This window comes from Bombus huntii, chromosome 15 (genome assembly GCF_024542735.1).
Source record: "Bombus huntii isolate Logan2020A chromosome 15, iyBomHunt1.1, whole genome shotgun sequence".
NCBI classification, from domain to species: domain Eukaryota; kingdom Metazoa; phylum Arthropoda; class Insecta; order Hymenoptera; family Apidae; genus Bombus; species Bombus huntii.
The window spans coordinates 1,538,219-1,562,171 of record NC_066252.1 but is presented as its reverse complement, the minus strand read 5'-3'; the positions used below and the strand labels follow the sequence as shown (position 1 = coordinate 1,562,171).

Genomic DNA, 23,953 nt, shown 5'->3' with positions numbered 1-23,953 from the left:
AGGATGATTCTTGAACGCATATCTTTTGAAAATTATACTTCTATAAAGCCAATTATACTTCTCAAATTGCAAAGAGAAAGAGAGCGAAAGACTGAACAATCCATAAAACAAAATTTATCTTTATAAGACCGCAACCGAATAAACGTGAACTGTTTTAGTTTAGCTAGTGAGAGAATACAAATAGAGTGACATAGTTGGCTCTTTAGTCCAGCGTGATGCAACGTATACATCATTTGAATCACGTACAATATATATACAAGGATATGTGCATATGTACCCGTCTCGTATGATAGGGCCGATACAGCGAGATCATAAAATCAATCAGGAATTAAAGTTTACATGTTTGAGAAGCAAAACAAGTACACATGTAATTGCAGACGTTTTGAGAGATATGAGGACCTCGAGCCTCGTTCAAAGCCAAACGATGATAGCTCGGAAGAACCAGTTCTTCAATGACACATTGTTGCGCTACTAACAATGATGGAAATTAATTATGGAAAATTGACACAGGTGTCCGCATGCATGCGGGCCACGTACAACAATACGTACGGCTAGATCAATGAGTATCGTCACTCAACGCGTTAATTTACGACCTCGCTTGATTTTTCTCGCCTTGCTCGCGCAAATGCAGCTGTTCATCTCGTTTTCCTTCCACGACCTCGTAAGAATATCTTTCGTATGATGTACTTACGTACTAACAATTATCCTGAGCTTTTGTAGCATCAACAACAAAAGAGAGGAATTTAAAGACTGTCATTGTCGTTGGCATTTTCAGAAATCTCGTGAAGGCGATACCTTCAAAGTAATTTAAGGAAACCAGAACAAATTCGTTCATACTTGTACCGCGTCCAAACATACGACACGACAGTTTGTATCGAGGTTTAATTATGGAGCATAGCTAAATACAGCCATATGCAATTATTCATGCTTTTCCGATAAAAGTATTAAAAACGGTAATACTACGTGACGTACACAGATTTATGTAATCCTATATATACCGTCGACGTCAATGCGCTAGGAAGTACCAATAAATATCTTTACGTAGCTTCTGTATAGTAAAAAAAAGCTGACAAATTTTATTGCCGCGTAGTTGTCGATGGCAAATCAGTGATTATTCGATGCAGGCAATTTTATTGCGAAACGTAACGAGAGCTTAATTACCAATTATCCATTCCGATTGGCGAAATTCGCTTGGAAAGTTGTCGCGGACCTCGCTTTCGATTACCGTCGAGGCAATGTCAATACACAATACACAGTCGGTTGCTTTTTCATCGTCATGACGACCGGGTTAAAGAAAATCGGAATCACAATCACCTAACCTAACTGCAAGCATAACGGCCCTCGGTGTCACGCTACTTCCTGCACCCTTTCCCTGCTTTCTGTTTTCTTCCCCTCGCGAGCCGCGTCGAATTGGCGTGTTGCGTTGCCAGGACAACCAAGGAGCCTCTTGATTAAACGAAACGCAATTTACAAGATCCGAATCGTGATTCAATGGAACCTTCAACGTTTCTTACATCTCTCCCTTGCGTCGTTTACCATCAGGCTGTTTGTCTTTTTCTCTCTTTCTCCGGCTGTCCGTCGAGCGAAAAGACAGTATGGCGGAACGATCTCCGATGTCGTCGTTCGACACGTGAGCTTTTTTGTCAACTTTCGAATCGGTCTGAACGCAGCTATTCTCGTTTGCACACGATTGATTTCTCTGAAACCAGCCAACAAGGGCTCAGCCACGATCCTTGTAGGTATACACGCGCGTATCTACACGTTTGCACGCCGTACATACATCGGGGCTGAAAGAGCGAGCGAGTAAGGCAAGAGGGGAAAGAGAGACAGGGATGGAAGATACAGGAGGGCGAAAGTGCGACGGAGAAAGGGAGAAGGAGCAAAGGGGGAAAGGACAAAGCGTCGACGCGCTCGAAGTTCGGGCGTACCTCCTATCCCGTAGAAACGTGCATACGTCTCTCTTTCTCTTTCTGTTTCTCTGTCCAGCGTTTTCCGTCTCTTGTTTGCACACAGCCGACCGCGCGTCCTATCTCTTTCCCATTCGTGAAATACATACATACGTGCAACATCGAGCGCACACATACACCCGCGCACATCGCGATGCCAGTTGCACACGTTTTTGTTTCCTCTGGCCGGTTTTCTACGCGAAATAAAGCATGGGCACAAGATCAAATACGCAGGCAGCGTGTACGTACGTGAAGCTCATTATCAAGCGATTCGAAGCGAGCATGACAGACGAGCACGACGAAAACAAACAGTCCAGAATGAAAGGGTTAACGCAAGGACAAGAAAGAACACGAACATGAACATGAACATGAACATGAAAATGAACATGAACAGGAATGCGAACACCAGGACACGGGATGGTTGAAGCGTGTGAGATGCAGCAGGACGAGACGCGTATTCGTTGCCAGAGAAAAAGCAGGTCTTTCGTACGGTGAACATACATGCGCGCGCGCACACACACACGCACGCATGTGACATACAAAAAGAAAACGGACAGGGAATTGCCGTCGAACGACTTGAACCGCAAGGAAAAACGAAGGACTAGTGGTCGTTTGCTTACCCTACTGCCGGGAATGTCGTATAGGGAAACATCGTTGGACGCGGTCACTTCCAGGATCCTTGTCGTCGTTCGGTTCTCAACCGGTAGACTCTTCTCGATGTACCTTCTCTTTTACGTTCTCCTCGCACTATGTCTCGACGTCACAGGTTAAACGAAACACACACAACCACTCGATACGATATATAGACGCACAAGTTCAAGGTCGTGACGATACGAATATAACCAAACGACGAGGATGTCGCGTCGGTGGGCCACGGTGACGCGCGACCGTGCGTTACGGGCTGCCTCTCTCGGTACCTAAATCACAGTACCGCCAAAACGCAGCAACTGGACCGGCTAATATTCGCGAATTAGAACCGCACACACCGGCCAACTCGAACAAGCCGACTCCTCGAGACAAAGGGTCTCTCTGTTACGCCGGTATTCGAACAGGCTGTCGCTGACTTTTGCCTGCGCATACGAAGTAACTGAAAGAAAGGAACGGCGAGTCGTGATGACAGGAACGACGAGCCGCGCGAGTCGGGGACCGGCTTTCGACGCGGTAACAGCACCCACGATTGATAAGACGCGAGTCACCGCGAGAACCGGAAAACACGAGAAACGCACGCCGGCCACTCTCTTTCTCCCTCTCCCTCTCACGGTCGGCTTTCTTCTTTCCTTCTTTCTCTCTCGACCCCCCTTTCTTCTTTCCACGACAGTTTTGTAGGTTAGTCCAAACGACCGGCTAGACGATAACGGCGTCGCTGCGCGTCTCTCCAGTCCTCGCACTTCACAGTGTGGCAGCTGTGCGCTCGCCTCTTCGACCTATTGGTGGGGGAAACCCGTGGCAGGCAGAGAGGGGATAGGCGAAGGGATCTCTAGCACGGAGAACCGACCGCACGGGCCGTCGACGAGCACAACGGGGAAGGGGGAATTGGCCGAACCAAGGGATACACCGCGAAGTAGGGGTAGGTTAGGTTGGGACACCTGGAGGGAGAAGCGAGCGCACCCCTATGCGAACGCGGCCGTGGCGCGTACTACGAAACAGGCGCACGCACACAGACAGAATGCCTGTTCGCAATTCCTCTGCCCTTCGCTAAAAGACTCCACGCCTCGTGCTGTTCCGCGGCGGTCGGGAGTCCAGTCTTTGCAGTGGTGCTCACTAAATGCTTCTCAACTTCCACTAAACGGTTGCTTTTACCAACGAATATCGGTTTTCGAATCGTACGCGGTTTTCAAGTTACTCGACTGCTGCAAGAAAATTTCAACTATTCGTGGTTCGCTGACAAGATTCGTCGAGGAGAGTAATCCATTCATCGATAATCTAAACGCGACGGAATAAATAAACGATCGCTTTTACTTTTACTGTTAACAACGCTGACATCTACCGAAGAGTTAGCTTTGCTTAAGACTGCATGATTTGTATTCATTTCGATTGATTTGCTATATATTTGATAAATATAAACTGATATTTATTATCGGAAAGAGCACAAAAACTTAGGGGAAATCTTGTAAGCAACTATCTATATGGTATAATTTAGTTGCACCTTTTCCCACAGTAAAAATCAACCACTGACTTTTTCAATAAACCCAACAGGTGCTCAATGGGAATTGAGTCAGGCGATTGGGATAGCCATTCAAGGACCTCAGACCCCTCGATGGACAACCAGAATTTCGTTACTTTTGTCGTGTGCTTCGAAACACGATATTATTCTATTCTATTTATTTCCTTTTCCTATATTCGACATAATTTCCATGTTTTTAATCCTCCTCATAACTGCAAAGGAACGAGAAATCAAAGTAAGTATCTACTAATTAATACAATTCACTATTTAGAAAGTTCGATAGGGAAACTTCGAAATATGCATAAGTAAGAACTGTTGCTTGCAATCATTAGACATAGCAACGGCAATGTGCGCATTCTAAATTTATCTAAAAAGAAGATAAATGCGCATTTCCTAGAAGCTAGAAGTATGTAAACGAACTGGCGAGTCAGTCACTGTACGTAGAGAGAACTGTGTTTCTCTTGATTCTGAGCCCTGTTACGAGGGCCACTTCATCCGCCGAGAGCCCTCGTGTTCGTGCAACGAATCACATTGCCGGAGACGGAAAGGATTAAGGATTCTAATTGATGACACACTTTGCCTCTCGACGGCTCGTTCGTATGTGCCACGCGTTTCCTTTCTCCTAGGAAGCTCGCCAATCGTTGATCGTATTACCAACATTATATTGGGCGCTTTTGGTATTAAAACGAATCGAGCGAAACTGCAGATTTAGGAAAAACAACAGTACGATAAAAAGGTTCCATTTTAAATGTATAAAATGTACTCTTAGTGTTACGTCGGGCGACACTCTACTGGTCTAGACCAGGTCACACACCACGGCCACTCAATAGTCTTAAGGACCCATTGTAAATCTCAGGAATTTGCTAGCTAAGGTCCTTCAGACCGAACAAATATCGATTTTCCTAAATCGCTTTCTAAATATTATTGTCTACTACGGCTTGACACGGGAAAATTAGCTTTTCTCATGCATGATACTTCACACTAGCAACTTTCTATCGAGGGCGGCTAAGACCCTTTCTAGTTCACGAACCTTCGTTTATCCCATTAGAAGCACTGTATACTGCCCTCATTTTTCTGACCAAAAATGTCATGAACAAATCCGATAGTTCCGTGCACTAGACACACCCATCGCTAGCTTTCCTCCGACATAGCATCGGTAAATTACTTATTCTTCAACGTTAGAATAATCAACATGTCAGTACCGGGTTAGTTTTTTCCCTTATTGCTACGTCAACTATAACAAAAACTCTAAGAGCCTTGCTCGATTACCAATGAATATTGTGCCAGTGTATCGCATCTCTATACGCCAAATCATTGTCTACGACGTATATCATAAGCAACGGTGTAACTTAAGTGTTAAAAATATATAGTTTATAACCCTGTTAATCGCAGTGTTATACCCTCTCAACCAGCCCCATTATCTTAACGGAAATCAGAGGATCGTGTCTCTCCGCGATTGGTCGAAAATACACTTAGGTTTGCAGTTAAGCGAATCAAGCGAATCAGGCGAAACTGGTGAATGAAGTTTAAAAGGGATCAACCTTTTAATGAAATTTGCTTCGTTAATGTGGAAAATGTGATTTAGATTTTTGGAGACAGTTCGTGTACAAGTTGTCAATGGAAGCAGAGAAATTCGATGATATGCATTTTGATACTATTCAAAACGTGTTCGAATCTGTACCTTTGTGAAAATTAACTCACCAGCAGCTTTGTGGAACGCCGAGTTCACATTCGGGTAAAATTTCCACTGTTGTATCGCCGAGTCTTAAGCCACTAGCTCCCACCATTCGCTCGCTCATTTTCTCCGAAGACGCGGCACAATACACTTTTCCGGAAGAACTGTCGGTGCGTTTCCACGAATCGTGAGGGAAGCGAAGAGGGAAGAAACGATCGAGAATGTTAACGCCTGGGCGTTCTTTAACACGTGCACGTTGACACAAAGAGAGGTGGGCTCGGTGGGCTTGACGTGGGGAAATCGGCATCAGACCAGACGGCAATCTCACGAGCCAACGTCGTACGACTTATGCAACTGAATAACGCGCACGTTTCACTAGTGACTATAAAACCAGCTAAGAGTAAAAGCTATATATAGTAAAAAGGACCGTTCGGTCGAATAAACAATCAACACAAAGTATGAAGCGAAAACCTGGAAAAGTAATACCTGAATACGTTTCTTGGATAGTTCGAATGTACGCTTTTCCCACTGTTATATACTTTTATTACCTGCTCCAACCTTTTTCGCAGCCTTTTTGTTTATATATATATATATATATATATATATATATATACACAATATATATACCGAGAGCGGTATACCCAACTTGTCACTGTAATTGCCGTTGCATTTTTCCCAGGCCTTCAACTCAATCCCCTGTACCGTACATTCGCTCGGTCGCCGCCACTTTGCTTGAGAATTGTACGGTGGAATGTCAAGAGGGCAGGTCAGGATCTGGGACTAGCTGGCCGGCCTCCAAATCGCTGGCCAGATTCTGGACGTGCGTGCCTCGACACAAGGTAAATGTGCCGACGTTATTTGACGGCTGTACGTCGCATCGAGACACAAAACAAAAAGACAGCCAGTGAATCTTATCGTGAGGCGGCTCTGCCACGTACGATGATTCACACGTGTCTCCCCTTTATTCTTTATTTTTGTATTGAGCCAAGGAAGGCGATGGCGTTCGAGTGTTCGCCATCGAATATGAAAACAGCGGCAAGTTCAACCTTCGTTCCCGTCCCTTTCGCTTAAAAATATAAGTATATCTAGGTTATTTCGAAAGTTGCTGAATGAAGATCGAACAAGGGTATTGTTCCCATTGTAGGTATTTTTCATTCGATTCGATACTCGGCACGCGTATCAGCCCTGGCTGGATATTACGAATATCAATATGATTCGAATAACACGGATACGGGTTCTAACCAAGCAATATCTAAATGGCGCAAGTACACAGCGCCGTGACTTTAATCTCGCGAAGTAGATACCATTTCCGTACAAACGGCGAAACTCGCTTACTTCCGGCCGTGTAATTACTTAAAGAATCGTTTTGCGCATGATGTTTTATGCAGCGATACTTCGAACAACTTCTCCGACAACTTGTTTTATCCGATGGTATTAGCGATGATTAATGCTCGTCGAAACTCTCGAGCAGCTCTCTTTCAAAAATGGTAAGAATACGTGTGTATAAGAAATGTATCGTGTAAAAAGTGGAAAGTTCCTGTAAAGAGTAGAAGAGTGTTGTAATACGCAGGTATATCGTCAGAGCGATAGAGTGATGTCTATTGAACGCAAAAATATTTTTTTATTTATCAGTTAGAATCGCCAAAAAGGATATAAAACGTGACACGGCAAATGAGTTCGATGTTCGATGCGAAGCAAACGATTTCTAGCTGGTTCGGCCCAGACAAAACGCAGGAAGTACTCTCGGACTTCCTCGTCCGGTAACACGAAGCTTTGCGAGGGAGGGAAGACAGCTGGGGTGAGAACAGTCGTAGTGCTTCTGGCGTCGTCGGTTGAAACCTATCCTCACGCTTCGGTTCGTTCCCGTGACTTCGACCGAGACATCGCGGACGCGCGATTTTATTACGTAAATTGAATTTGCGCGATACGACGCAGCACGTCTACGATCCTCCTTCGGGAGATAACATCGCGGATCTACCTAATGAAGTATGTTGTAATTGTATCTATCCAACGGATACCCCGAGGACGTTAAAAGCTCCGAATCGCGGTACTCGTTCGCAACGATCCTCTTCGGGAATATTCCGATCTTCATGAATACGCGATAAGGAACTCGACGATCGATTTTTAACTAATCAAGAAAGATTAATTACCCTAATCGTAAGATGCTTAATACGACACCAAGTCTCGTTGTCGTGAATTCTTAAAAAGCTACAATCTACTTGATACACAGAATGTTAGAAAACAAGTTAGAAAACAGAAATACATTACATATAAATTGTTTAATTTGACATAAACTAATGTCAATCCACTAATCTTCCATGTATCTTTATCACCTTGAATCTAATCGAATGCTACGACGAATAAATTAATCAGTCTTATTAATTAACTCGCGGCCTTAATTGATGGTCACGTAGATACTTAATACACGGTATGTGTCAAGCAAACCGTGAATATTGTAATTTGAAATCGCGATACATCGAGATCGCGACGATGCTCGCCGCTCCGGATAATTAACGTTGGTCTTTATTTCTTCATTATATTTCTATCGCCTTCACGAACACATACTTTTTCCTTTTTAACGTGTGTTCGATACTACTAATCGGCATATCATGCGAAAAGCAGCTCGTATCTCATCCGTACGTAACAACCTTGGATATATGATAAATATGTTAAAAGATTCAGTGAAGAAAAACAGGAGTCCATTCAAAAGAAAATTCTGCAATCTCACTTCAACTATTTTATGTCAAAGTAAATCAAGAAAATTCTACTACTTGTTACATTCTATCCGTGTAATTTTTATTTGCAAAGATCGTGGCAAGTTTGTACGTAAGCGTTTAAATGGCCGAATGTTTGGACAATAAATATATACATGGTTAAACCTGCACGAGGAGGAAAAAAGTTGTTGGCACGAATGTTGCAGACCGTTTCTTCGGTCGAATGGCTAGGAACGATTAACCGGGAGGCTTTGCTTGAATTCTAAGCGGAGCTCGGACACGACCCGATTAAATATCGCGGAAATTGAATCTATAAATTTCTCGTTGCCATAAATTTCGTAACTTGCCGCGCGTAAACTGGCTAGCTCCAACGGCGTTTCCATCTCGTCCCTGGTGAAGTCGAAACATCGCCCGAGAGAAAAGTAAGGAACGAATCTGCTGCAAGGACGCGAAGAGAAGGACGCGAGAAAGTATATGATCCGAACGGAAGTAATACTTTCGTTTTAATAGTGAAAATTGACAAGCTCAGGTACTTCAGAATGATGCTGAGGAAAAGAGGACAAAGAAAAGTTGTAGATCATAAGAGTACATATTTCGCTAACCCGATTTTCTAAATATGGAAACTAGCCATGATTCACGTGATACGTGTTATTCATCCAAGAAACACGATGCGGGATTACATTGTTCTATGTAAACCCTGAGACTACAGGGTCCCATAAAGGGAGAATATCGTATTTCATCTCGTACAAGTTTCAAACGACATTTCCTCGTGACGAACTATGGAATATATTTTCTTCCCTATGCCTCATTGAATGGGGAAAATGAAATCGTGCGCTACACGAAATTTTTGAAAGAATGTCTCACGTGACTAATTTAAGACTGCGCATGATACTATGTACTTGTAGTTATACGAGTACCATTCTTATTTTAATAAGAATATGAGTTTATGGAGCAAAAATCTGGAAAAAATCTCAGTTGAACCGATCATAGATGTAGTTTAATCTATCCTCTGTATCCTCTTAGTTTAGACATATCTACTATATATGTACATAACAAAGACTATCGCAACGGAATTATCGTTTCCTTAATTCCAAAAAAGTTCAATTTTCCGTGAACCTAGGTCTGACAGTTTATTCCGGAAATCGGCAACAATAACAATAACAGTCGTGGGAACTTCCCGTGCTTCCGCTTCAAGTTACAACTTGATCCCGTATAGTGCGGTATCGTTATAATTTACTAGCATACACACTTAGAAACGGAAAGGGTGAAAAAGACCAACCATCAACTATGATACATGCCCTTTTCTTTCGATGGCCGTTCTTCCCTCCTTATCACTTCGGCAGAAATTTAACAAAACTCGTCTATTCAGGCTCATTTCAAAGACAACGATCGCAATTACCGCGAGAAGCTGAGAATCTTATCGGCTGTCTCGTATTTCGTTCTTCAGTGGCGGACATTGTTTTCGGCCACGGGGATGATGAGATTAAGCTAGCTTTTTCGACGAAATGAGCGAAAACAAGCGCACTCAGTTCGCTCCTAAATTGCGTTGTATAATGTCGTTTAAAACGAAGGGCAATTAAAGAAACAAAAGGCTTGCCTAGTCGCTAAATTATCCTCGAAAGCGATCTATAAGTACGAAACAAAATGGCAACGGTCTATAAACTGCAAGAAGCGGGGTCGCTTGCACGACTCTAGGGTCGCGAGTGTTAAATAAAATAATTTATATTCGATCGATCGAGCAACCGATCGATTGACGAGTGGGGAGGAAACGAAGGAAATCTTGATTTTGCGGCATCCCGCGCAGAAATGGGTTAAGTATGCGTTCGATGGGGTGAGGGGGGATGAAGGAAACGGATGGAACGAGGGGCAGGGGCTGTAAGTAGTAAAGTACGGCTTGTGTCTGGTGCGCCGTGCCAGCCGGTGCACATCGTGACGAGAATGCGTGCGCGAGAACGATTTCTATCCCTCCCGCCATTTCGCGATTTACTGTTTACCATTCGCTGTTTGCATCCACCACGCCCAACCCCTAGTTCACCCAAGCCCCCGACATTTCACCGGCTAAATAAGAAAGTTCGGCTCGAAGAAACTGCTATACGAATTCGCTACTAAAATCGATCCTCTAGCTCTTGTAACTTTCTTGTTTCGGGTATATTAATATCTAAGACTTTGTAAACTCTGGACAATAAATGTGTTACGCTCTGAAATAGAATCACGTGAGGATCGAGAGGAAGAGAGAGAGAGAGAGAGAGAGAGAGAGAGAGAGATCGGAGATGTCGGGTAAGGTCGTGGAAACGCGCGAAACCGAGCCCGTGTCGATTCGTAGGATATCCTGGCAGGTATATCAGACGGCGAGATCGTTACCAAAACCCTGTCGTACCATCGACTCTCCAGCCCTGTTTCGAGCTTGATGCCGTATCGATTCGAGGAGGCATACAGACGCAGGGACGGAGGAACGGGGACAGAGAAAAAGAGAGTGGAGAGAGGGCGGCAATGGAGGAACGAGGGGGTGGGCGATGGGTAGGAGGGATAGGCGGAGGAAAAGGAAATAGGCAGAGAAGAAAGAATAGGCCGAGCGAAAGAGGAAGGAAAAGGAAAACGAGAGGGAAGAGCGAGAAAGTAGTATTCTCCTCGTACGACAAAAGTACGGGTCTTCGTTACCCTTATCGGACACCGGAACCAGTATCGACAGCCCCGGGGTCATTCCGATCGAAGAATCGTCGAGTCGTGGCCTCGCCGGGAGTACGTTCCAAGAAAAATCGGAATTAGGAAGGTGGCCGAGAGGTTTGACTTACGGTCAGAATCGGACGTCGGGGGAAAGAAGTAGAATCGCTAAATCTGTCAAAATGACACGTTCCAATTTTCACCTTACTACAATTTTTAGAAACGGGCAGAGGTGTTTGAAGTAATCAATACAGATTTTTATCAAGATCGAAATACCATTATATGTATACGTATACGTCTTTCGTTTTCGACGTACTGGTTCAACCCTTACGAGACTAACAGGACAATTCGCCCTAAGCGAGATTGCTAGTTACCATAATATAACTTTTCTGGTACCAGTGAGATTTATCGAAGCGTAAGATCGCGTTAGAAATTACAGCGAAAAAGATCATCTTGATAGGATTAATTGTAATCGGGGATCATACGGAGAAAGGTAAGATAACTCCATTTTTGTTGATTTTCTGGCGTTTATGTCGGTAGCTAAGAAGATTGGACGTAACGTGAGGCCGAATAATCGATACAAAGACGTTTGCGAGCAAGATTCAATTCTCCCTGATGTAATTTACGTTTCTCTGCCATTTTCTTTCTATTATATTTTCTCGGTGATTTATTCGTAAACGATGAACGTATTACAGTTTAGCGGACGAAAGAAAGACATCGAAAGGATAGCGTGTTATCGGTAAAACGTCTGTTGGCCGTCTATTTATAGTCAACTTGATGGGACGAATGCACTTTTTAAACTCGCATTTCCGCGGTAAACGGAGAGGAACGAGGATCACGCAGAGAAAGGAAGCCATCCGTGTAGACGTTAATTCGAGCGTAACGCCAAGTCTCAAGATACCTGGCATTCGCCGACTTCGAGTTTCGTTAACTTTTAGCTTTTCCTTTTTGCGAGTATTTCTCAATAATTTTCTCGCGGATTTTTCATCTGTTTCTAATCGAATTCTTCTACTCTTCTTAACGTCATCGAGTTTGGTACTTCAACGAGAGAGAAAAACAAAGTCGAATCACGAAGTCTGAATCTTGAGAACGACCAAAGCTTTTGTAAAAAAAAAAAAAAAAAAAACTGAGAATTCGTTAACTTTTGTGTCGTAGTGTCTGCAACAATAAGCGAGTGCTTATGTTAAGGATTCTCAGATGGAAATTGTTTCACTTCGATTCGCAGAAATGTTATATCCAATCAAAAATTGTCGAAGTATTTCAATTTTTAATTATCTCAGTCAACGAAGAACAATATTTCTTCAAATCAAATTTCTCCGTGTTTCGTTTAATTTTAAACAATTTGAGGAAAACAATCGCAATTGAAATATCGTACTGTCCGATAAAATTGAGATCGATGAACCGACAAATGTTACAGTTCGATCTTATAATTTTTCTAACGCCGAGTCTTTACCGTTGAAAAGAAGGGGAGCTGTGACTTTTACAATTCAGTATCGTCTGTTTTCTCGAGCAAAATCGTGGCAGTGTACTAAGCAACTGCGTCTCAACGAGAGGAACCGCTATTACGAGGCTGCAAACTGCTTTTACAACTCTCTCGGGACTGGAAGAATCATGGTTTCGTAAACAGTGGCCCATTTCGCCACGATGAATTTGTGTGTTTTTCATTGGTGAGTATCATTGATGTTTCGTGTTTTCCCTTCATGCTGTTTCATCCAGTGTTACGATGATAAATACTTTGGAATCGAAAGCAACGCGATGTAAAATATATGAAATAATTGCAATAGTCTATGATCCATTAGCAATTTCCCTCGCTTATTATCGACATATAACTTGTACACCGCAATTACGATATAATTAATTTCGTTATTCCGCAATCAATCCGATGCAAGCATCACCTTGTTATCTCGAACGTAATTGAAACGAAAGAAATTCCCTTTTGTTGAAGTGCCCTCGCGACCTGCACGCGATAATTATAATTACGGGAATCGGAATCTAGATCGACACGCGATTCCGCGAGAAGTCGTTCCGCATCGGAGCATCTTTCTCCTAGAAAAACCTAATGATTATTCGGAAAAAGAAGTTGAGGACCTTTCTGGAAAAAAGGTCTGTAGATTTATGGTAAATACGATCCTGTTCGCGATTATTAGGACTCTTAGAAACTGTCTTATACGAGAATCTCGAGATCACAGAATCTACAGATAAGATAACACTCTGATATTAACTTAGATAAAATAACCCCAACTGATATTAAATAGTTGAAACTAAAACTTCCAACTAGATTCACTCGATCCATCGTCTTATCCTACGTGCACTTCTTTCAAAGGGCTTCTTGATTAAAAATATGTCGTCGAGGCTGAAATACTTATTCCGTGCGTTTATCGTGATCTAATATCACGTTGACGGTCTAACTTTAGTATGGAAAGTTTGCTAGTGGAACGAGACGAGATTGAAGCGAACGCATCCTGGCTACGAAAATGTAGCGGCAGTCTAAAATAAAAGCTGGAGATTCACGGCGCAGTTGGCACATGGGTCGATTAATACTCGTATTAATAGTCGGCGTATCAGAGGCCAGTGTCCGCCGCTGTACATCAGTAGTATGAGCTTGAAAATATTCGAAGGTTCGGAATTTTTCACATTTTGCGGCGAACGTTTCGAACGCGGCATATTAGTTACGATACACGTAACACAAAATACCCGGGCCGCGGGGATATAGTTCGATATGTGTTACGGGTTTATCGAGGAATCTTCCCGGCGCATTTGCCGCGCTGTATCGCCGCATATTTTAGGTCAACGGATCTCTCCACCGTTCAAACCTCCTCGCTATTTTATTCCTTACTGTTACGCGGCACAAAATTGCGAGCCAGCTCCTCGGGTATTTCGTCGAAATTCGTGCGAAGTGTAATTAAAACGTGGGGCGGCACAGACAGCCTCTGCTCGTCTACGTCCAACTATTGGAAATTTTTTCATTCGTCTCTCGACGCTAAAAAAATATTCGAACCTCGCATTTACCTTTCGATTATCATTCTCGAGTCAGCGTTCTTTTTAGCGCTAAGCTATTATGTTATTAATCCTTTCGCTGTAGTCTAATTGACCGTGCGCCGCGAGTTTTATGCCGCCGGGCAACTCACTTTTAAGCTTATATTCTCGTGACGCGACGATTTGTCAGAGTTTCTCGACTAAATTCGTCGTATCGGTTGCGGTATGACTGGATTTCCCACTAAATTAGCGAAGTCGTGGAAAAGCAGCCGGTGTCCCATATCTTGAAAGCATCGGCAAAGCCTATCGTTATAGCCGCGAACGCTCCATTTGCGAAAGCTGAGCCGCTTCTGAAGGATTACGGTCGCGCGCATCCTCCAATATTCACGATAATGGCAGCGTGACGTAGAAACGCCGCGGAGTATTCACCGATCATATCGCGTGCAAATAGAATATACGACGAGCGGTTCCTAACCATTCGGTTTCAAAAAATTCGAAGGATCTCCAGTAATTTCGAATTCATCGGTTCGTCTCTATTTCACATAGCGCCAATTTTTAAAACGCCACGTATTAAAACGCAAGCATCGCTTCTATGATCTACGACGATCAGACGTTTCTGACCCCTGTCTACACCCACTCTAACTCTTTAAACTTTCAAATCCGTTTTTAACGCTGTTAAATAGCCAACGACAATAGGCTACGGTTCTGGTTGGCATTAGCTAAGTCAGAACGCCACCCACGTTATTCCAGTCGCCGAATTTACACCGCGTGGGTGTCCCTGCACCTGACACTGTACGTGTGTTTCGCTCATGAAATAAATTAACACCACGCCAGTCAACCCGATGACGCCCGTCACTTGGAACATCTTCTTCCTACTTCAATGAACCATTAAAAATAGTAAGTGTCACAGGTGTGCGCCAACTTAACAAACCGATGTCTAGTCACGCTTTCCTCGACATACGTTTAATTACGGCTAATTGCACCATTATTATATTCGCTTAACAGGGAATTATGGTAGGAATAACCATCGAATCCAATCCGAATTATCGGAGCAGATAGCGCGCACGTCTTTCCTTGGGACGAACGCCATTAATCTCTTCCCGAATGATCGATGCCTGATCTCCCGTGTCGAATTTTAGAAGTAATTGCGCTCACGCACAAAGAGAACGATCAAGAAAAATATCCATCGTCCTCGTGACGTGATCAGAATATAAAGAATCCGAAACTTGATATAATTCGTGAAACTACTCATAAAATCTTACACCTCTATCTGTTTATTTCCTCTATGGAATTATTTCGACTAAGCGTTAGAGCAATCAACCGTAGGATCTGAATACCCAGCGGTGAATGATACAATGAAAAGCTGACACCGCGATTTAGCCAACTCGCCAACTCCTTGGTAGTTGTAAAGAGCCGGTAGCGAATATTTTCGTTGATTTGCAGTAATAGGTATAAGCCTCGGTACACTCGGAGATCCAGCTCGACCTATTGAATTAATAGCTTTAGAGAAATAAAGGAACGTTGCATGTTAGAAAACGAGAGAAATACTTAGATCGCCATTGTGTACTCCTCGCGTTCTTCGTACATCACTCATACCCATCGATTGCATTAACGTTAACGATTCTGGTGTGCAATTTTGATGCAATTCAATCGTGTGGGTAGTCCAGAAGAAACTAACGAGTGGTAGAGTTTCGTTTAGCTCGAATCTAACGATCGACGAGAGAAAGTAACCGATCATAGAGAGCTTAAGTCATGGGCGCCATTAATACGACTAGTGGGTCGTAGTAAACAGGGCAAGTCATCATCTTGGAGATCGTAGCGCATCGTAGTCACAAAGCTCGATTATCTTTCCCTCGTTTGATCCACGGAATCTCCGTGCCCTTCGCTCAGTAATAAACGAAGTTCGCGAAGAAAGAGTTAATCGCGACTTCCTGACTGTCGACGGAGCGCGAAAAAAAGGGACGGTCCCGGCTGTAAAATTACAACGTGTTCCCCTCCCTTCTTCCAAGTTTTAATCAGAACTGCGCGCGAGAGAGCAGACCTACTTTTTAGCTACTCTGACCAAACCTACGCGATTCGTCTGACCTTTTGCCTATGTCACGTTGTCTGAAGGTTAACGACAATCACGTATTGTCCGTGCCACTTTGTTCGCGATATCAACAGCGAGAGTGCGAATGCGCCACGGCAATTCCGTCGTCGGTGCACACGGGGACCATTAATAACGCTCGAGAAATCTGCTCGCCGATCTCTCGTTGTTTCATCTTCTAATGAAATTGCTTCTGAATTACCTTGACAAGGAGCAAGCACGGAGAGCCAGCGACGCGTTCAACTTATGACGAAAGGATCTCAACGACGGTTATCGTCATGAGAAATCTCCAAAGTGTTTTAACTCGAAATACATTCGGAGCACTGGTACGGCGAATCTCAGATTTCAGCGAGCTTGCGGGTATCCTACAGCCTTTCTGCAAGAGTTAAAACACTTTCATAGAAAGGCTGCGGGATACCCGCAAGCTCGTTGAAATCTGAAATTCACCGTACCAATAACCGCGCTTCGAATGTATTTCGTTTTCTTTGAAGTATATTTCGGGCTTTTCGTTGCACGCAACAATGGCCCGTTGCCGCTTTCTTTGTCCCATTATGCCTCCTCTGACGCTTTCGTCCTTTCTCCGTGCGCCAGACGACTTTTAAGGTGGATTCAGTCTTCGCGATGTGCGGATTTGGTTGACAATGGCCGCTGTTCAAAAGTAGCACGCCAAGACGAATCGTTTAAATTTCGATTTAAACGCGAATACTCGAGTATTATTCCCATAATATTATCCTCTGCCGCTTTTTTTAACACGCGCGAGAACATAGACGATTCATAATCCTTTCTAGAACTCAACAGGCGCTAGAACTATCACGATGTATTTATAAACTTTTAAATTAATAATTGTCGACGGAAGTTTCTATTCGCGACGATGTATTTTTCTGCATTCGACCGATTCTTTCTCAAGTATATGGATAAAACCTTGTTTATTCGCTTCTATTTCAGCCCTCGGTAGTCTCAGTGTTAAGACGAGAAGATCTCATTTAAAAAGCGCCGCGTCTAATCCACTTTGCGATATTTAATCAAGAAACCACGGCAAAGTTGATTGCGAAGCCTCCTTCAGAGTCGAACACACCTAACCAGAATTTCGCAAGTTTCAAATTTTCGAGATCAACGTTCCTTTCAAAGCGCGAAACGTAATCGTTATCGAAAAGCGTAACGAGCGTGAAGAAGTATCGGCTAAGGACGCGGCACAAAGAGACTTTCGACGAGCGAAGTATTCCATCGCGAACATGTACGTCTTCGTTGATTCTAATTGACGCTTGTGTCATACACAAACAGCATGCACTACGAATAGATATTTAATGCTCAAACGAAGCTTTCAATGGGACACTACGGGTTCGGTTAGACGTTGGTAGCGCGTGCAGCCGCCTCGGTTATTATCCCCTGTTAACTACAGTGGAAATATTAGGTCGTTCGATATACTCGTGCTGCGTTGTGTATATATGCACTCTTTGGCTGTTTTATAGGCACAAAACGATAAACGTGCGAGACGATTAATCTTATGCAATGAAATTTAGTCTACAGATGCCGTTTTAGAGAAATAAATTCACATATCGTGATTTTTCGCCATTGTCCAATTGCGTTATCCTGTAAGAAAATTCGATAATCGAATACGTGAAAAGTAAAGGAAATAATTTATCGTGCACGAATAGTTAACTCCAACAGCGTGACGCCATTGGTGGATATCGTTAGTTGAGTAGACGCGAAAATATAAAATTCATAACGAATCAAATGAAAGAAGCGGTTTATCGATTTAAAAGGCATTTATTAAAGTTCTGAAGGTTTCATATCGATTTGATAATTTAAGGAAAATGAAAATAATACGAAAGTTGAAAGCTTATAAATACTGAAGAGATAAGCGGCGCGAACTTACTATTTAAATCTTTGATATAATCGTTCGACCATTTATTTCCTGTCAATTTTCTATCAACGGATTAACCTAAATTTCGCAATTTGGAAAAAATTGAGAGAAGAAAATGGTATCGAGGCGCCTGCACGAATTTCTGCTCTAGCCTCGTGGCAACCTCTAGTCTTAACGAAGCTTTCGAGACTTTTAAGAGGCTTCTAGTAATAATTCGAAAGCGTGACAAGCTGTGACACAATCACTTACCAGTTCTCCAATATGCCGACGTTCGAGAAGTTTGGCGGAAAGCTCGCGGCCGCCATCGGTGGACGCGGCTGTATCCTGTCTGTCCTGTCACTACCGGGACTGTTCACGGCTCCGTTGCGTTGCTGAAACGGAAGTAAAACGACCCATTAAGCTTCTAAAAAGCGAAGAATCTTTTAAAACCGTTATTAGCACGATGTTTGCAAGATTTTCGGTTAAAAGTACTGCCCTCATGGACAACGACCTAGGACGCGGAATTCTCGCTGATTCGTGAGGAAAGGTTTCATGGATGCTCGTTAGAGAGAAGAGAAGAAAATTGACGGGTATAGTTAGAAGGGATGTCCGCGATACATTTTCCATTTAGCACTTAAAGCGTCGTTGGGAGATACTCGCGGAGGGGTGGCATACAGCCGCGACGAGAACTCGCGCCTTCCACGCTCTTCCTTTCTCGCATTATTATCTTTCTACTTTCGGCTGGGTCTGCGTCGCACCGGCACCCGGTATCGGTAATGAACGATCTATTGTGCTGGTAGGTGCTCTTTCAGACAGCAAAAGAGACGAGGTAAGGGAGGCGGGGGCAACTGGAGAACGAGAACGAAAACGAGAAAGAAAGAGAGAGAGAGAGAGAGAGAGAGCGATGGCATAGAAGAGGTATGAAAACGGCACTCGTTAATGGATTCCTACCAGACTCTTTCACCCGGTTTCTCCCTTTTCCTCCGTATCGGTGGATTTCTTCCTCTCTCTCTCTCTCTCTCTCTCTATTCCTTCGTTCCCTCACCTACTTTTATTTTTCCACCACCCGTTTCCTTCTCCCTTTCTCCACCGACTCCGCGTTCCTTTCTTTTCCAAGGGCCGGTTTTTATCTCGCGTTTTGCCCCGTTCTCCGTACGTTTTAGAGTCGTTCCTTCTCCGACGGCCGCTATTTTCTCGCTTTCAAATCGCGTCGTTTCTTTTTCCCCCGAGCCGGGGAGCTTTTAACCAGCCGAACCAATAGCTAGCCGGGAAAGAGTTGTTACACGTGTAAGCTCAACTTCGTCCTTGTTGCGTGTATCATTATCGCGCGGCTACCTGATTGTCTGCCGGCTACGTCCTCGGAAAAAGCCGGCTGAGCAAGATAAATAGGCAGATACGAGGGCTGGATGGATCGCTTTATTATGCTCAGTTAGCGGGTCCACCGTGAACCGAGCCGACGACAGAAACACAGGGGAGGATTCTCTGTATCGTTGAAACACACGCGGAGACCGGGCAAAGGGGTGGAGAATAACGGAGAAGAATCGCGCGAAGAGAGTCGCAGTAGCCGAGCATAAAGAACCGACAGACTAAAAGAGAAGGGTGGACGCATCGAAAAAGAGAAAGGAAACGTAGAAGGGAAAAGACAAAGTAGAATAGGACGTCAAAGAAGATTATGGATACCGTTAGCGAGGATAGAGAGAGGAAGATTGATGTAGAAAGATAGAGCGTTCGAGTAGGTGGAAAAAAGGGCGACGAAGACGAGGGGGAAGAAGAGAAAATTGTTACCGAGAGGAACCTTTCTAGGCAATGCTTCAGGCTGGTCTCGTACGCGGTCTATTGTTCTGCGTTCGGACTCGGTCGATATCGCGTTAAAATTGCAACGAGATTCCATTTTCGAACGACCATCATCGCGACGAGTCGATGTCTGCCCGGTGAATCGCTTCTCGTCACTTTTTTTCAACTTAAGTCTTTTCGTTTAGACGGTTCAAGAGTAAAATGTAAAATTAGAAGCCATCGGAGAACACGATAGATTACCATTCATTTCAGCCAGATTTTTCTTTGACTGATTAAATGAAAACGATTTGCAACTAGGTATTCGCAGTCGCTAAACGTTCGCGAGAAACAAACGCGCGAAGAGCTTTCTACATAAACCTTTCAAAGGGTGGTTGGCAATTCAAGAACGTCGAAATAGATTTCACACGAGCAGCATGCAAATTCCACGCAGCCTGGAATGTTTGTCGGCGCGATCCAAATTAACCGACTAATGGGGAAATTATTTGGCAGATTGCTCTATCCTACGTCATAACAAATGGATCATCCACGAATTTCGCGAGAAATTCGTCGTGTTCGGGATCGTCTTGGAGGAGAAGCATTAATCCTGGATCAGCGTGGAACAAGCTTAAATCGATCGAGACGAATTCCTTCTCTGTATCAAATTCGAATCATCCTACGCGAAAGTTCCCCTAATCGCATTCGAATTCTTCGAAAATTTTTACAAAACAAAAAAGAAAGAAAGAAAAGAAAATAAGAAATACACCGTGTTTCTGCCAAAAAAAAAAATCAAGAGTCTACTTAATATCGCGACAATTGATAATTTTGAAATATTCACGAGGATTGGACTCCAAGTGTTTGCAACAATACCATTTTTTCCTGCGTTTCAATTTATGGAGTTGAGTGTGGAGTGTGTCTTCTGAACGGTTCGAATAGTATTATAACATTAAATCGAATATTAATACTTTCGCGATATGCTATGGATATCGTTGCACGTTGACGATAGATCATCGATCGTAAGGCCGATCGTAAGCGAAAAGTTGGAAAGCGAGCGTGGAAAAGCTCGAAGAGCCGAGTTCTCGTCGATGAGTGGACCGAAAACGGGGCTTGAAGGGGGTGGTACTAATTAGCGGGAACATCGGAGAACGCTGGGAACGCGAGAAACGGGGCGACTGGATGGAGAAAGCGACAGCCACGAAATTCGTTGTCATCGATCGCCGGCATTGTCCGCCGCCATTGTTTGTCGGCTCGCGCGTCGTTGATAAGGGTTGCGATTCGCGTTTCGTGGCATTATCTTTGGAGGATAGTTGGCGAAACGGGGGAGGCTTCTTTGTTCGAGTCATGGTTCATCGATCGCTTTGAAACGCGCGCGCTCGACTTCCGGAATTAATTGGAGAACATTGTGTCCAATCGGGGGACGCCTAGTCGAGCCTTTTTGGATTCGATAGGTTTTATCATCTGTCATTACGAGTCATTCCAACAACTAAATCTAATCCTCGAATAGCGAAGGCTGGTCACATTCTGGTCTCACGTTTCTTCTAATCCAAGTTATATTTACTTTTGTCATTCTACCAAACTTTGAGTAATAAATCGAGCGATTGTATGAGAATTTTTTCATACGATAAAATATTTATGATCAGCCTTCTCTGGTCAAGGATTAAACATTGAACAAATAATAAAAGGGATCCGATATTCTTTTTCTGGCTTTGATTATCCGAAGAAGTATTTACCGAAGTAAAAGTAAAACGGTAAGCAAGATAAGGAAAAGACGACAAGTTTCTAGACAACGCTGTGTTCGCGATGGATTCACAGCGTTCGATGCGATCTCGGGGTAATAATTCGAATTCTCCATAACTCGGTTCGGAACTCATTTGCGTGTATCCTCGCTGGACCACCAACTTCCGAAACGAAGTTCTATCGATCGAACGACACGCATACATACAAACACGTACATCGAACTGCGCCCGTTTTCGGATTAATTAACATCCTAGGAGACGATCCATTGCATATGGATGGAACGAATCCATTCGTGAATGAGAAGGTTTTCTTCTTCTTCTATGTACGTACATCCAAAATGTATACTTACATCGACTACATCGACTGATATTTAAGAATCGAGTATGTTTCATACGACCTTCGTACGATCAAAAACCAGCCAAAACCTACACAAAAACGGTGCAAAATGACTCAACGGATCGCAGCTGTTATATCGGAAAGTTAATGTATCGCAACATCTTGATAATTCTATTCTTATTATAGATATAGTAGCGTAGGAAAACTGGCAGCTATCCAAATGAAACATCTGATCGGCCCAGTTCGAAATAGATGATCTACGGGAGGTGAAAATAGCCAAATGAGAAGTCTTCGAATTTCCAAATCGTTCGATTTCGTGACATTTAGGAAAAATGCTATGTTACGGAATGAAATGATCCATCGAATTACTAAATTACAGGGGAATATTACGCGAAGATTGTACGGAAATTAAATATTTGCCTGAGCGCGATGATCGATCGAAGGACGAAAACGTAGAGTAAAGTGTAACGAAGCGTAAGATTTCGTTTGGAAGCATAGCGCCACGATGTCTGACCACTATGTTCCCTGTCTACTTACTCCTACTCCGTTGCGTCACGCGACTCTGAACAATCCCCACCGTGGCTATCAGCACACTACCGAATAGCTTCATAGACCGAGGTATCCAAACCGAGTCGAGAATCCCATCAGGACACGTTTCGACGATCTTCCATCAAGACGATCGAACAACGATCATCAATTTGCCACTTTGCTTCCATTCAAGGATGGTTAGAAACTATCAGCGTTTTGCGAAGTGAGCGATAAATGGAAGTACGATGGTTTAACATCATCGAAATTAGCGTGAAATACGTTGTTTCTAGATCTCTGTAAGCAATTACGTTGCCTCGGGCTGAATTAATAAGTTGCGACTGTGTAATAAGTTGACGTAAGATTCAGGATAAATGATTTAGAAAATGATCGTTTCCTTATTAATCCGCAACTAGTACGATAGTCGTTCTAAATTACCACTGAAATAAGAGTTCCTAGGCTTTCATACACCTCATCTTATCGGTTGTAAATTAAAAAAATTTCAATCGGATCTCGAATTATCCAAACAACTTTCTAAAAATATTCTAACATAAAGCGGGCAGACAAGGCGGTTAACCATCGACGTACGATAAGACAATCGATCGAAAAAAAAAAAAAAAAATGTCAAGAGCTGTGATTCGTAAGAATCGAACCGGTACTGCCACTGCTACTCGAGCAACCTTTCACCAATAGCGCGTTATTGCAGCAGGCCGATTATTATTTTCCTAGCGCAGAGAATTTGCAGACCAGTTATCGATCACATCTAACGCACGAGTACACAACCTCCTTGCAAACTTAATATTCTCGACGAACTCGTTCTTAGAAGGACGAGAGATTACGTTAGTATACGATTCCTAAAATCAATGAACGAAAAGAATCTGCGAAAGAACCAAATAGAAAGTTCGCGCGAGTGCATAGACTCGCTATTATATGCGGCTAGAGGCTTTCTCGCGGGGATTAGTTATCGTCAATCGATGGTTCGATCTCCAAAGGATGTTGCATTAAGTGACGCAGTTAAGTAACACGACAGTTGAGTGTTCCTACTGACAGTAGCACTTTGTAGTTTATATGATACTGGTTAAATATTCATTAGATTTGTAGTTTATGACGTACAGGTTTGTTACGTAGAGAATGACCTTCTGCACCTGTTGAAGCGAGACATGCTCGTATCTTTAACGACTATAGGTATCTCTCGTTCTTGCATTCAAATTACATTCTGCCGAAGCGCGACCCAACAGGCAGCACATAGATATTTAAAGGCAACTCAAATATCTAGAAATTATATTTATTGGAAGAGAAAGAATGGGTTTCATATTCTGAATATAAAGCATGTTTCAAAAGATAATATAATTTCTTGATCTAGAGATCAATAAATTAACGGGAATGGGGTGCTAGGAAAATGGAAAATGGATAATCGATAACTGTGTCAATCGAGGGACTGGTAAGAAGAGGAGCATGGAAGATGCAAAAAAGTGTAGCAGCTTATGAGAAGCGTTCAAGAGGAAATCGCTTGCGATGCA

At 43.2% G+C, this 23,953-nt stretch overlaps 2 protein-coding genes and 1 long non-coding RNA gene across 16 annotated transcripts in view; 1 reads left to right on the top strand and 2 right to left on the bottom strand.

The window, feature by feature from the left end:
• The window catches only part of LOC126873846 (RNA-binding protein Musashi homolog 2), a 134,834-nt gene that overhangs the window by 59,546 nt on the left and 51,335 nt on the right, over positions 1–23,953 (bottom strand). For 9 of the 14 annotated variants that reach the window (XM_050635127.1, XM_050635138.1, XM_050635128.1 and 6 more), the window contains one exon: positions 18,336–18,457. In XM_050635127.1, the coding sequence (XP_050491084.1) occupies positions 18,336–18,391 (56 nt within the window). In that variant the 5' untranslated portion in view covers positions 18,392–18,457. Of the gene's footprint in view, positions 1–2,566; positions 3,438–18,335; positions 18,458–19,110; positions 22,425–22,445; positions 23,946–23,953 lie in introns of those variants that run through there. The other 5 variants (XM_050635131.1, XM_050635129.1, XM_050635130.1 and 2 more) reach the window with 5 other exon arrangements.
• The window catches only part of LOC126873848 (cell death abnormality protein 1-like), a 112,921-nt gene that overhangs the window by 84,551 nt on the left and 4,417 nt on the right, over positions 1–23,953 (bottom strand). The window lies entirely within an intron of this gene.
• LOC126873858 (uncharacterized) lies at positions 3,923–5,496 on the top strand. Its single transcript, XR_007692586.1, has 2 exons — positions 3,923–4,056; positions 4,143–5,496. It is a non-coding gene; the product is annotated as an uncharacterized LOC126873858 (long non-coding RNA).